Genomic DNA, 14,283 nt, shown 5'->3' with positions numbered 1-14,283 from the left:
GACGCCGCCCCCAGTGAGCCCCGGGCCCCGTGCCCTGCCCCCCGCCGCCGCCGCCGTAAAAAAATATATGATTAGATGATTTTTTTGTTCATAGATGTGATTTTTTTGTTCATATATCATATGATGTTTTTATATTGTTCATAGATGATCGATCATATTTGTTCATATGTATGCAAGCGAAGTCGTTGTAGTTAGTTGTACTGTTTAGGGTTAGGGTCGTCGAGGAAAGAAATTAAGGAAAGAAGAAAAGAGGAAGAAAAGAGGAAGAAGGAAGAAGAAGAAAAATAAGAAGAGGAAAAAGAAGAAAAAAAGAGGAGAAGGAATAGAGGAGAAGAAAAAAAATAGATTTTACTATTTTTTTATTCTCCTCTATTCCTTCTTCTTCTCCCTTTTTCTTCTTCTTCTCCTTGGACATGTGATGAGGGGGAGAGGAAAAAGGAAAATAAGAAGAGGAAGGAGGAGAAGAAGAAGGAGAAGAAGATGAGAGGAAGAAGTGGAGAAATAAATAAGAAGAGGAAAAAAAGAAGAAAAAAAAAGAGGAGAAGAAGAAAGGAATAGAGGAGAGCCTCTATTCCTTTCTTCTTCTCCTCTTTTTCTTCTTCTTTTTTTTCTTCGTTCTTCTCCTCTATTCCTTTCTTCTTCCTCTTCCTCTTCTTATTTTTTATCGGGTATGTCCTTGTCGATATACCCCCTCCCCGATAACTTCGACATGAGGGGGGGGGGGTCGATAAATAATAGAACTAGTTAAACAAGTTTATTTTTAGTAAGTGCTTAGTAGTTGAACTAGTTGATTTAATAAAACTACTTTATTTTACTCTATATAGAAGTAGTTTATTTTTAGCAAGACAATTAATAGAACTAGTTTATTTTTTTAGTTCAAGCAATTATTCCTGCATCGACGTCGACGATGCCTATCCCGCATCCTCGTCGTCGACTCGGCGGAGGAGGTCGGCTTGATCAGAGGGGCCATGTCCGGGACTGGGCTCCGCCGGGCTGGTATTGGGAGGTGCTACCTTCCGGGGGGCGTAGGTTGGTGAGGAGCCAGCCCGTCGTTGACCCGATCCTTATTTGGTGGCGGTCGCGTGGGCCAGTGATGGTGCCGAGGCTTCCGGACACCGCGGAGGTGGTACGTCACCGTGTCAGCGAGGAGGACGAGCACGTCCGTCGCTACATGGTTGTGTTGGAGGGAGGTTCGACAATACCTGGCAGGTTCTTCAGGGATCTCACTAGAGCTATGATCCTGTGATGGTTCCTTCTCTTTGGGTGTCCACCGCCTGCGCCGATACCCGTCGGGCGCTACGGTTCTAGCTGTATTAGCGATCCTATATGTATGATAGTATTCGAGGTGTATTAGTGATAATATTCGACGATGTACGGACGCGAGAGATGATGTAGTTTTGCTTATAATTGAATGCATGCTAATTTGAATACTACTTTATTTTACGATTTGGTTTTGCTTATTGAATGCTCAAAAGGGAAAACTACTCCTACTTTGAATGCTAAAATTGGAGAGCACTATGCAAGGCGTATGCATTTGATTAGTTGATAGCTTATAGGGTTTTTGTTTTTGCAGAAATCTAGGAGCCCCCTCCATCATCCCCGCCGTCGTCCCCGTCACCGACCCCCCTCCGACCTCGAGGTGAGACCAGCCAAATCTCCATGTCAATATGAGTCCTATAAGATATTTTGAACGATATTTCTGGTTGACTTTAAACAATATTTCGGGTTGAATTTAAGTCTGTCGAGTCTCCACCATATATGAGAGGACGAAGAATCCCGACTGTTGTCGTGGGGGTAGCTTCTCCTTCGTTCCCGTGTGCTAGACAATTTGGTGTAATGCACTCAGGAATGAAAGGAGGAGCTACCATCACCGACGGTCGCAAATGTCAGAGAGGAATTAGTGAGGGAGAGTCTCCACCATATATATATATATATATAAGAGGACGAAGAATCCCGACTGTTGTCGTGGGGGTAGCTTCTCCTTCATTCCCGTGTGCTAGACAACTTGGTGCAATGCACTCGGGAATGAAAGGAGGAGCTACCATCACCGACGGTCGAATATGTACACCACGTGAGCTCATATTGTTTTCAAGAAAAGACTCGACAGACCGATAGTCATCCTGTGATGAATAATAATGATCTAATTTAGGTTTTTAGTACATATATTTAATTGTACAAGTTTAATATTTGAATTATGAACATAGGAAATGTCGTACTCGGACGACGAAAGTCTCCCGGGGGAGTGCGACTGGTGCCACGATGACCGAGGTCTGTGCGACAGGCCTCACCTGGACGAAGATCGGCGCTTCAGCATTAAGCTGGAGGAGACCTTCGATGTTGAAACGGTACACAACGACGACAAGTGTTATTTTTTCGTAATTAAGCACGACTTCAAATATTTCAACGTGTACTTTTCATCTTTTACAATTCGACTAGCTTATCCCATGCCATGCAAGACACTATGTCTTGGAGAGGATGGGTTTTGAAGACCATGAAAGTTCCGAAACAAAGAAAATTCACATAAGGACCCATCATGGTGTGGATTTTGAAGTAAAGTTGTACAATTTTGAGAGCGTAACCCATTTTGGTTGCAAAAAATAGGAAGCACTTTGCAAGATGTATGGTTTTGATGAGGGTATGCTTGTCACCAGGATCTTGGTGATCCTGAAATCGAGCAAGACAATATGGACATTTGGGTCCTTGTTGATACGCCTCCAATTCTACCACTATGTGAGTTTCTCAAACATAGTTATTATCTAATTTATATTGTTTATTTCAAAATAGTTGACAGCTTATTTGCATTGACAGCTTATTTTCATTCTTCAAAGAATGTGCGGAAGATGGTAGACATAACCTACTACACCGAAGGCTCTGAATTAACTTATCAAGAAAAAAATCATCTGATCGCATTTTGTACTGATCTTGAGAATTACAATATCTACAATCAAACTCCTCAACATTATGGTCAATACGTGCACTAGTGCACGTGTTGAACCACGGTAACTACCATGGAGATACCCTGGTAAGAATTTTTACTATTACGACATCCGTGCATCTTTTGCATACTTCTAAAACTAGTACATCATTGCTAACTATAAAGTTATTACTATGTTTTTCAACAGAGAATCCCAGAGGATTGTGTGCCTCATTTGATGTATCAGAATGGTAGTCTTGATGTTTTGAACATACAACCAGGTCATCCTACGAATCTCAACTATCCATACCGGATTTCTAAAAGAAGTGGAGACATGCTAATCAAAGATTGGAAAAAATGTATGGACAGTCGTAAGGAGGCTCTTGGAAGCAAAAGGAAGCGAAGGGCAAGAATTGGAGACAGGATGATCTCCATTCTCCATAATGGAGAGTCAGGGTCTATATTATTTTATGCTATTTTACCTTAAAGAGGGTATTTAGGTCCTACCTAATACTGATGATCATGTGCTAAGAACAATTAAGTAGGGTTGGTTCGATGACTATGAGGATGATGATCGTATGACTTGTTATTAATAACGAGTAGGAGTTGTATGATGATGATTAGTAGGACTTGTTATTATGATGATGCATGATGCGAGCATGAAGAGTTATTATATATCAGCGGTTGAAATGAACATGGATTGGATTATAGTGAAGGCAACATGCATGTGGTGCATGTCAAAAGTAGTACAATCCAAACTTCATCAAGTTAGGATTAGTATTACTTTCGACATGCACCACATGTTGCCTTCACTTCAATCTAAGCCATGTTTAGGCATAGCAGTAGCGTTGGTAAACCAAGCACGAAGATAAAAGATGACACTTCTCTCTATTAGTTAGCTAACAACCTAAATTAACCCCCAAAACCCCTAAACCACCCCCTTTCAAAAAAAAACCCTTAGCTCCTGCCAGCTGCTGACGCGTGGATGCCTTTTGGTCCCGGTTGGTGTCACCAACCGGGACCAAAGGCCCTTCTGCCTGGGCTCGCCGCAGCGGCCACGTGGAGGCCCATCTGTTCCGGTTCGTGTAAGAACCGAGACTAAAGGCCTAGGGCATTAGTAACGACCCTTTAGTCCTAGTTCCGAAACCGAGACAGATGACCCTTACGAACAGGGACAAATGACTCTTTTTCTACTAGTGGACGGACCGCGATGATTGGATGGTTATTTTTTGTCCGGGTGCATGGTGTTCGGGCTGTCTGCCAGGCGTTTATGAGGGGAAGCAGGGTTCGTTGGAGATGCTCTTAGCTAGTTTTTCCTTCGCAACCACAAGTTGTTAAGGTAAAATGCAGCTGCAATGCCTATTATCTCCAACTTTGCTCATCCTCTCCTAAGGTATCATCATTCCATGTGGTGCAAGTAACTGAAATAATTACAGGAGACATACATAAATACATACATACTGCGGCTTGTTATATGAAGCCCATTATCTTTTACCGATCATCAGTCAATTCCTGGCAGGAAACAATACTGTAGAGCAGTACCACTGCACTACTATCTACTTGTGCAGTTACATAATGAGAGCCGGAGCCCGGAGAGAGGGCGCCATCACCATGAAGGCAAATATTTTACGTATTTCCTTAGGGACCATGCATGGAGGCAAATAAGTAAGCACATGCATGCCGCCACCTTTTTTCTTTTTTCCTTTCATATGCATCTCTCCTAAACACAGATCTGTGTGCATGGGCACCAGCATCCAACAGAAAAATTGCCGGCTGCTGAGACATCGTGGCTGCTCATGTAACTGTCTGCACCCATAACCTCCAGATTAATGGATGGACGTAAGGCCTTAAACACCGTATTACTTAGGGAAGAAACAAGGCAAATGCAGGACCATGGCGACAATAATGTCCTGCCTAATAGTTCTGAACTGGGGGCAGCGATTCTACCAATGCTAATACTTCTAGAAACCATGTACGTATTACTATATCTGAAAAGACAAGTACTCATGGACACTCTTCGTCCCGGATTCACCACATCCAAACACATGATCCAAATGCATTGAGAGTTTGAAACCATAAGGAACTCACTGTGTTTCAGTTTGTCTTTGGCCGTTTCCACCAAAATTATACAAACAACTAAAACTAGCACAAGATCAAACCCGTGATCAGGCATATATACGTACCATTTTGTTCCCGATAAAAAGGGGCATAGATGCGCGTATAGAAAACACATCTACCTCACATATCTCCAATAAAATTTGGCTGTCGGCATCGCATGATGTAGTTGCTGGGAGGATGTTCCTTCCATTATCTAAAGAGAGAATCTTAAGGTATCTTCATACTATAAATGACCAATGGACACGACAATTCCAGAGCTAAAAAGAGATGGCCAGTCATTTGGACTGACAAACAGTTACATTGTACTAGGTTATCTAACATAGTGGTGATGTACTAGCAGAAGATAATGCCCTCAAGCTCCACCGTCAGGCCAAGTCAACTCGGGACTGCTCAAGACTGTCTCTCTGCCGTAATGTTAGGTTAGGAAACTAAATGCCCTGTCCGCAGACTCATCAGGTCATCCATGAACACATTGAAGGTCACGCCCCCGTCTTACCACATGCATGTTACAACATTGAATGTCCTCCATGTGCATTCCAGACACTGAGTAAGGCAAAATCTGTCAGTGTCAGGTGTTGGGCAGTGGAGGGTGGCAGCTTACAGTTAGGGCAGCAAGGAGGTCCCAAGTGCCAGGATAAAACTGTACTGGATATACCCAGATCAAGCTTGGAAAAAATTCCCGCCCTTCTCATTAAAGGATACCCTAAAAAAAGGGATCTTTTACCTGGTAGTAATTTGCATGTTAACAACAATCCCAACTCAGGAGCTGGAGCTGGTAAGTGCACTACCCAAATACAGTAGTATACTGAATAAAGATGTTATTAGAACTAAGTTGTTGTTTTTTGCTTATTTATGCTTAGCAACAGGAAGATTGAATGCTAGCATTGGATAAGACTATTGTTCCCAAACTACAAGGAAAATGGAAGAGAAGGATGAAATACTCACCTTTGTGGCCATTTACTCGGTAGCCAAGCACTCTCCTCTCACTCATGCATAAATTATACTCCCTCCGTCCCAAAAATGATCTTATATTTTGGGACGGAGGGAGTATATATATAGGACAGAACGGAAGACAACAGACGAACGCCATGCTCACCCTAGAGTGTTGAGCACATACTTCTTCATAGCAGTAAACGTTTGAAAGAAAATAGGTTTGTTCAGTTTATATCACCTTTTGTGTTGAGGCGGTTAAAATTAAGGTAAACCAAGAAAAACAACCCAAATCGCTGGAAAGATTCCTACTCTGTAATCTGGACAGTCATGTTTCTGTATGATACAAGAATAGATGATATTTTGCATCCTTGCAAAAGTTCACCGCCAGAAGAGGACCCCTACGGCTTTCATGAGCATGGTACACTGCAATGCATTGAATGATAATGGCAAGAAGGAAAAATTCATGCAAGATAATAAGGCGCAATTGCACAAGACATGTCCTATATAAAGGTGGCCATTTCCACTACGAAGCACAAAACCATACACATCTAAGCCTCAGAAACTTGCTTGGGAGCAAAAAAAAAAAAAAAAAGAGAGGGAAAGAAGAGCGAGCGAGAGTGAGTGAGAAGAGAGACATCATCCACCCTCAGACAATGGCTCTTGTTGCCGACGAGCTCAAGGCCAAGGCCGAGGTGTACTACGACGATGAGATTTGCCAGCAGTGCACCAGGCTCCTGCTCAAGGAAGCAGGCCTCCCCAATGGCCTGCTTCCCCTGAAGGACATCATGGAGTGCGGCTATGTCGAGGAGACTGGGTATGTGTGGCTCAAGCAAAAGAAGAGGATAGACCACGTCTTCCAGAGCCTGGGGAGGGTGGTGTCTTATGGCACTGAGATCACTGCCTTCGCCGAGAAGGGCAGGATCAAGAAGGTCAAAGGGATAAAGACCAGGGAGCTCATGGTGTGGCTCCCTGTGGAGGAGATCTCCCTTGACGAACCAGCGACTGGTAAGCTCATCTGCAAGAGCATTGCCGGCTTTTCTAAGATCTTCCCTGCATCAGCTTTCCACATCCCAGAGAAGGAGAATGAGAAGGCCAACTGTGCCGGACCAAAACCAGTGGTCCTCATGGAGAGGGCAGCACCAGTTGTTAAGAACAACTGATCCATACTTCAATCCTGCTCCTATGTACGTACTAAAAATAATCGTCGAACTGGTGCTTTACTATTTTGCTTATGTACTTCAAAAGGTGATAGCCCAAAGTCCTGCCTATATAGCAGTGTATGGCTGTCCTGGTATTTATAAACCTCTAAGCCAACCGCCCAAACTCCTTTTATCTACTACACCCTCTGTAAACTAATGTAAGAGCGTTTAGATCACTACTTTAGTACTCTAAACGCTCTTATATTAGTTTACGGAGGGAGTACTTCATAGCTCCATGTTACTCATATGTACTACCATATTATGGATGGATTTTATATGATATGCTTTCCCATTCTCTTTCCCATTTTGGTCAAGATAATATACTACTATGAGATCCTTTGATTTCCCTTTCACCATCAAAGAAACTAATGACAGGCATGAGATAAAAGGAACAAAATTTCACTGCATGTCGTGTAGACATGACCCGTCAATGGTCTTCACAACCATCTGTTGTCTCTTGCAGTAATAGATATTAACAGGACAAGTACAGGCAGCAAGTGGAATGTGAAGGTTAACAGATATTGGCAGGTACAAGTACAGCAAGTGGAATATGACTAGTTTCATTAGTTAGCCCAAGGCAGGGTAACATTTTTAGGTTCGACCATCAGTATAGAAACAAATACCAACATCTACAACACTAAACTGACACTACAAGATCGATCTATCATTAAATACACTTATATTCTATCATACAGGTTTTGGAAAGTCAGGCAAAGGCCAGTGCTGTTCCAACAAGATTTGGCGATGCTTTCCTTCCCAAAATGAAAAAACATTGCAGTGCTAAATTTAGACATGAATCCATGAGCTCATGCAGGAGGATGGATCTGCATTGATCCCTCAGAATGGATCAAATTGGATTAGGTGGTTACGCCTATGCATGTGAACAAGCCAAACCATAGAGCCTGCTCACTTACACTACACCCACCCCGACAGGTATGAATTCATTTATCCAACAAACATACCCTGCTGAGCTACATGAGTGTCAAATCCACTGTCCCGCTGCATCTTCTGCTGAGAGTTTTCCCCCATCTTACATGCAAGGCCATGTACACAAGTTATGTGATAGTTAAACCTTTAAAGTCCTGACATGCAATCTTATACTTATTTTCTAAGGAGGCAAAATCCTACAAGAAGAAACAGAACTGCTCAAAACTGATCATAAATATATTTTCTGAGGGGAGAATTTTCCCATTATTTGTACCGCATATTTGGACACTAGGATACCCCAAGTAAGATGGTAGGGCTGATCACATGATGGTTGCACTGATTTAGACCATAAATAGCAGCCATTAACTCACTTGACTTGAACGTATATATGTGCTCAGATCTAAAAAAACATGGAATCTGTACATAAGGGTATCAAGATGCTCATATGCTCAGTGAAATGTTTCACCGGCATCGTGTTCAATCAAGAAGTGTGCAACTTACTTATGAGCTCAAGTATATTGCAAAAAGATATTTTAATCTAGTAAATCACAAGGTAGTTGGCAAAAAATCAGCTGCATCTTCAGTCAAATCAACAATTTAACTTGTTTAGACGTTCTGGGGATAAGAACAAACTAAAGCAGAAGGAAATTACAAGGTACTTCTACTACTACAGTGAACAGTATATAACCATGTACATTTAAAATGCAAAATGTGAAGCTTCCACTTGCCAGAACTTCTTATGTGCTTCCTCCAGAGGAAATATTACCCTACACAGATACCAAGTAATCAAGATAAACTTCTGAATAGGTCATGTGTACAGAAAAAGGAACAACAAAACACACGGATATTGACTCACCAAAAGTTTGATGTTTTTTTATTGTAACCAGAGAAACAGAACTTGAATAGCAACTACAATAGCAGGTCTCAAGAAGAAATAGAGTAAGAAATTGCATCGTCCTCAATGTAGTGAATCTTCTTGCATGGAAATGGTCGCATAACGCATCTTACAAAGCGACTCAAAGGATCCTGCAAGCCTTCCATTTCATAGTGGCCAAATCGCCAGTCCCGCAATACAAAAGCTCGCTCAATAGGCCGATCTAGACCCCCTGTAAGCCAAAGAAGACCAGCAATGCTTAGATTTGGGAAGCAAACACTGCAATACAACTCTCATTCTAGATAGCTGTTTTTTGTCAGCCCTCCCACAGCTCAATGAATAATTCAAACTGAGAATAGCTAAGCATATCTCAAACGTGATTATGATAACCAATTCAAGTGGAAATCTTAATCTTGAAGCTTAAGCAGAGGCCAGTAGCATTGACATATTTCATGACCAGTCAAAAGCAGTTGCAGGCCCTACTAATCAAGTTGTGTTTAGAAAAAACAAGCCACCACCTATAGATCCTGACAGTTCACTTCTTTACAAGAATGCTTTAAGAGAATCAATATCTACCTGCATACATACGCCCATGTTTATCTACTTCCCTGTAAAATGGGCGTGTTTTCTTCTGAATCGCAGCTTCTTGCAGTTCCCTCCAAGCAGATGTTCTGTCCTGTCTCGTAATTTTTCCAGTTGTGACAACCTGTAACAAATATGTGTGCTTAATAATAAACATGCACAAGAAAAGACAAACTATTGATGGAAACGACATGTCTAGCAATGTTTCACCTTTTAAAGAACCAAAGTTTAACAAAAAAGAACACACCTATATTTTAGAAACAAGGAACAGACTTATCATGTTAGCAAGATTCGCTGAAACTAGAAGGTACCTTGGTGAACAAATAGTACGAAGGGCGAGGTTTCCGTGCTAGGTTATTAGCACGGTCAACAGAAACAAGCCCAAACTTGGGACCATAGCCATCAGCCCACTCCCAATTATCCGACGTTGTCCAGAATAGATAGCCAAGCACACGCACACCCTTCAAACAATATGCTTATGAGTGTGCTGAAGTTATGCACATTCCTCATGAAGACATACTAAAATGCATGATTGACTAAGAACATACCATTAAAATGGCCGCGTATATGGCTAACAGGTGCTCCAGTATATATGGTTTCCGAATCAGATCAGTCTCATCAGAAACTCCATTTTCAGTAATGATAAAAGGTATGTTTAAGCTCTTGTATCGCTCATTGAACTTAAGTAGGATGCGAAACAGCCCATCGGGATAAACTCCACGACCAGATTCACTGTACTCATCATTTTCCACGTGCTTTAGACCAGGTCCTGATATTACCTCCTGCATTAAAGAGGAATTTTTTAAAATGTTGTCATATAGAGGACCAGGCAATTTATTTACGCAGACAGTACTCAACTCACCTGACCATAGTAATTGATGCCAATAAAGTCCAACTTATCACAGATGCTATCGATGAAGGGGAATAGAGTCATTGAGTTAGCTATTGTGACAGCCGCAACATCAAATAGACCATATGGCCGTGTAAACGATACATGATGTGAAACACCAACTATTGGCATCATTGCATTCTTGCTGTCATCAATAAAAGAATGGTTAGATGAAGAGAAGAACACATTCTTGCATTGAACTCATCATCATTGCATTCTTGCTACCAATCAGTAAATGAATGGTTAGGAAAAGAGGGGACCCACACTCTATCTATTCAGCTCATAATAGTATATATATTAATTAATACAATGCCACAAGATCCTATTTACCTTTCTGAATGAACGTAGTCATAAGCTTCAGCATGCGCAACAGCCATCCAATGCAAAGCTTGATTATATACACCAGTTGGTAAAGCAGATGTTGCTACTTCAATTGCATTAGGATCCCCACCAGGCCAAGCTCCAGCACAATAAGTTAGCATCACAAACACATGTGGCTCATTGAAAATCACCCAGTAGTCCACTAAATCTGACACACGGTCAACAACAAGCCTACACAATAAAACCAACGCGATTGTTCAAGAGCCCATAAACAAGAAAAGAACATCCCAATGAAGAATGTATCTGTTTGACCAGTTTGACTGCCAGAGAAGAGTACCTTACAAAATCCATGAAATAATTAGCAGTTTTTTCCATCCTCCATCCACCATATTCCCCAGCCCAAGGTGGAAGTGAGTGATGAAATAGGGTAAGCATTACTTTCATCCCATGCTCATGAACTCTTTGAATGATCCATCTATACCGCTCAAGTGCTGCAAAATTAACCTAGAAAATACACAATGTATGTCTTTGTTTCAGCAATACAGAGATTTGCATGCTACAAAGGAAAGAAACAATGTAATGTTTTGGGAGGCATATGAAGTTCATAATCATGCTCCCATGCATCAACTTACCGAGCTCTTGAAATCTTCAGTTGGTTCCTTAGGCATTATTCTTGTCCAGTCTACGCCCATGCGGAAAACACTAATGCCGGTTTCCTTAGCAAGTTTCAACTCAGTATCAGGATCGGACCAAAATTTAAGCCTCTCTTGCCTGAAGAAATAGATTGAGTTCACAGACATGTGAGAGTTCATTTCACATAAGCAACATTTTAGGCACAACACTGCCTGTGAAACAGCATCACCCAGATAATTGGACTGAATAAAAAGATCAATAGTAACATGAAGAATTATCATAAATAGATAACTGTAAATATGCACTTATGCTCTTCTCTTGGCACCGTATTTACAAATGGAACTGGTATCTAAAGTAGGAAAAAGGCAATAACATGAGAAGGTTGTCAGCCAGTTAAGGCAAACTGAAGTACTTTCTTAATTAGTGGGCGGTTTCTATAGGGGCGTACCCACATAAATCCGGCCAGGTGCACAGGACATTGGGTACAAATGCTAGTTAACATATACACATAGTCCATATGTGTGTGACATCCCTGATCCAAATAGCTAAACACTGGCCAGCCAGGCAGGCCCAGCCAACAGAAGCCGCGGGGTCTAGCTAGCAGCAGCTTGGCCAGGGAACGCGGGCTAGATAGCCCAGGCATCCAAAGACAGGATTCCCCCTTATGCTAGAAACTGATCCCAATCTTTGTGTTGCTCTTTGTTTTTTTGCAGCATCGTCAGGCCGTCTTTGTTCTGTAGAAGTGGGAACAAAGAAGGCGTTCTATTTCGCTGTTGGAGTCTGATATTTTATTATTTTTCAATTTTGTACGTCGATTAATGATTCATTTCAAGTAAACTCTTTATTTTGGTAACTAATCATTTACACTACTATATCTATCTAATTATGGTGTACTGTTAATTGTTAAAGTATCACTGTTATGCATAGTATTTTTTTGAAATCTACACATCTTTGATGTCTACACGTACATCCAATAACCTTTTCCCCTAGGTCCGCCCCTGGGCTTCTTATCATGAAAAGGAGGTCTTGGATTACAAAACCGAACTAAATTATCTCTTCATTCAGAAACAGTTTTGCCATGAACATAGATGTACTTACGGGCATGGAACATTGTGCCAAGCAGCAACATTGTGGCTGCAGTTGTCTCCACCACTAGATTCTTCACCCTCAGAAAACTTTTCAAATCCTCTGAGCATAGCCTCCATGGCTACCCTAAGAGGCTTCCTTTTCTCTCCATCGGTACCCTTTTCATCCCCTCGTAGCCTAGAAGATGGCTGAGAGCCTCCATCACCGCCAGCAGAGGCCATCACTGCATCGACTTGTTTCTGGTTGCGCATGGACTCCTTGTCATCAACGGATTGTTCGGTTGCAAACTGAAGCCAAGCATCGTCCAGTCTGTCTTCAACATGCGCAGGCGCTGTCGCTAACCCGAAGAAAAAATCATCATCCTCTGCAAACAATTTGAAGCTCCATCAGGGATTTTTTATGCTACAAGTATGCTAAACAAAATGTGAAGCATGGGTTTTCGTCTATTTCGATTTTTTTTCCAAAGTGTGAACAAAACTGTGCCAGCGAAGATCCACAAATACAGTACTGCATGACAACGGTAAAATCTCACCAGCCACACCCACAGCACCACAATTTTCAAAAATGGATTGGCAGATAATGAATTGGACCTTTTCCGAAAGAAAAATAGACAATGAATTGGCGAACCATACGACGACATTTTTGACGAAAGTATTGCCCTAGGGCCGCATTTCATTGATTAATCAGACGGAGAGAAAACAGTTACAGAGTTACAGAACAATGAAACGCCATCTATGGCGATACTACAAGCATCCCTGTTTCAGACGGAGCAGTCACCATAAGACGACATCGATGACCCACCAAATTCATCGTTACCATATAACCAAATCGCATCAACGTAGCGCCTTTCTCAGGAGGCAGATACTAACATGGTTCAGTAAAGAGAACCGGCAGGAACGCGGACCTGCTGCGGTGGCGGAGGAGGGCAGGGAGCGGAAATCGGCGACGGGGTCGGCCGACTCGTCGATGGGGCTGCGGATGCGGCGGAGGTGGCGCCTCCGGAACCGCGCGTAGGAGGCCGCGTTTGCCGCCGTCGCGGCGGCCGCCGCAAGGACGATGAGCTTCGCGGCCACCGCCAGGAAGGCCGGCCATGGCATTTCCGTAAATACTACCACTCAGCGAGGTTTTATTTATTTTTCCTGGGGGAGAAGATAGGAGTGGCGGGAAGAGGACTGCGGCGCTCCCGGGGATGAGGGTAGGGGCTTGGTCCGTTGGTTGAGGGCCCACAAGAACACGTGGCGTTAGCAGGTGGTGTTCCCAGATTTTCCCGGGCCCACTAGTGAGTGCGACCGTGGACGAGAGTGCGAGACTTATCGTTTTTAGTGGATTTTTTTGGATGTTTTCTTTGGCTCGCTTAATTGTTGCTAGGTGGTCTATGAATGTGGATTTAATTTTTATTATTTCTGGTGTTCATGTACTATCATGATTGGAGATTAATAGATCGAAAAAAATTTCGCAAAAAAAACACCTAACAAAACGGACATGGTATTTGTTCATGGACCGAGACCGACCGTCCAACCGATATACAAGTAAATTTGAATATGATTCATACAAACACAACAAATTCATGTAGACGAACATAAAGTTTGATAAAATTTACATAAAATGGCTGATATTTCATCCGTAAAACTTAATAAAACTAAACTAATTTGTAGTGGATGGTGACCTCGTCCGCCTGACCGGACTGGCCGACGGCACCTTCATAGTCGTATGTGCCGTCATCATCGTCGGAGTGATTCTTTCAATGGCGAAAGGGCGCGGGGGGCGCAACAGCCCTGCCTGGCCGCCGCCCGACGCTTGTGGAGGA

General features: G+C 42.4%; 2 protein-coding genes across 2 annotated transcripts; one reads left to right on the top strand and one right to left on the bottom strand.

The window, feature by feature from the left end:
* Window positions 1-6,496: 6,496 nt before the first annotated feature.
* On the top strand, window positions 6,497-7,466 carry LOC123096827 (uncharacterized). The gene has a single exon (XM_044518597.1). It carries the CDS (start codon window positions 6,619-6,621, stop codon window positions 7,123-7,125), a length of 507 nt encoding a protein of 168 aa, XP_044374532.1. The 5' UTR covers window positions 6,497-6,618; the 3' UTR covers window positions 7,126-7,466.
* Window positions 7,467-8,648: 1,182 nt separating this feature from the next.
* On the bottom strand, window positions 8,649-13,656 carry LOC123096826 (beta-glucosidase-like SFR2, chloroplastic). The gene is made up of 11 exons (XM_044518596.1): window positions 13,381-13,656; window positions 12,489-12,840; window positions 11,390-11,528; window positions 11,095-11,261; window positions 10,767-10,988; window positions 10,410-10,581; window positions 10,096-10,329; window positions 9,859-10,008; window positions 9,542-9,671; window positions 8,948-9,197; window positions 8,649-8,858 (listed from the first exon to the last, which is right to left on the bottom strand). The coding sequence occupies exons 1-10, from the start codon at window positions 13,571-13,573 to the stop codon at window positions 9,016-9,018; spliced, it is 1,941 nt and encodes a 646-aa protein (XP_044374531.1). The 5' UTR covers window positions 13,574-13,656; the 3' UTR covers window positions 8,649-8,858; window positions 8,948-9,015.
* Window positions 13,657-14,283: the final 627 nt, after the last annotated feature.

This window comes from Triticum aestivum, chromosome 4D, assembly GCF_018294505.1.
Source record: "Triticum aestivum cultivar Chinese Spring chromosome 4D, IWGSC CS RefSeq v2.1, whole genome shotgun sequence".
In the NCBI taxonomy this organism is placed as follows: domain Eukaryota; kingdom Viridiplantae; phylum Streptophyta; class Magnoliopsida; order Poales; family Poaceae; genus Triticum; species Triticum aestivum.
Note: the sequence above shows the minus strand (reverse complement) of the source record. Positions and strands in the feature narration are given on the sequence as shown.

Excerpts from the sequence above, each read along its gene's own strand:
- LOC123096826 (XM_044518596.1), bottom strand. The coding sequence starts at position 13,573 with ATGCCATGGCCGGCCTTCCTGGCGGTGGCCGCGAAGCTCATCGTCCTT. Across the intron at positions 10,330-10,409 it reads GCATCAATTACTATGGTCAG|GAGGTAATATCAGGACCTGG; the intron begins GTGAGTTGAGTA and ends TCTTTAATGCAG. Across the intron at positions 9,198-9,541 it reads ACATGGGCGTATGTATGCAG|GGGGTCTAGATCGGCCTATT; the intron begins GTAGATATTGAT and ends TTTGGCTTACAG.
- LOC123096827 (XM_044518597.1), top strand. The coding sequence starts at position 6,619 with ATGGCTCTTGTTGCCGACGAGCTCAAGGCCAAGGCCGAGGTGTACTAC.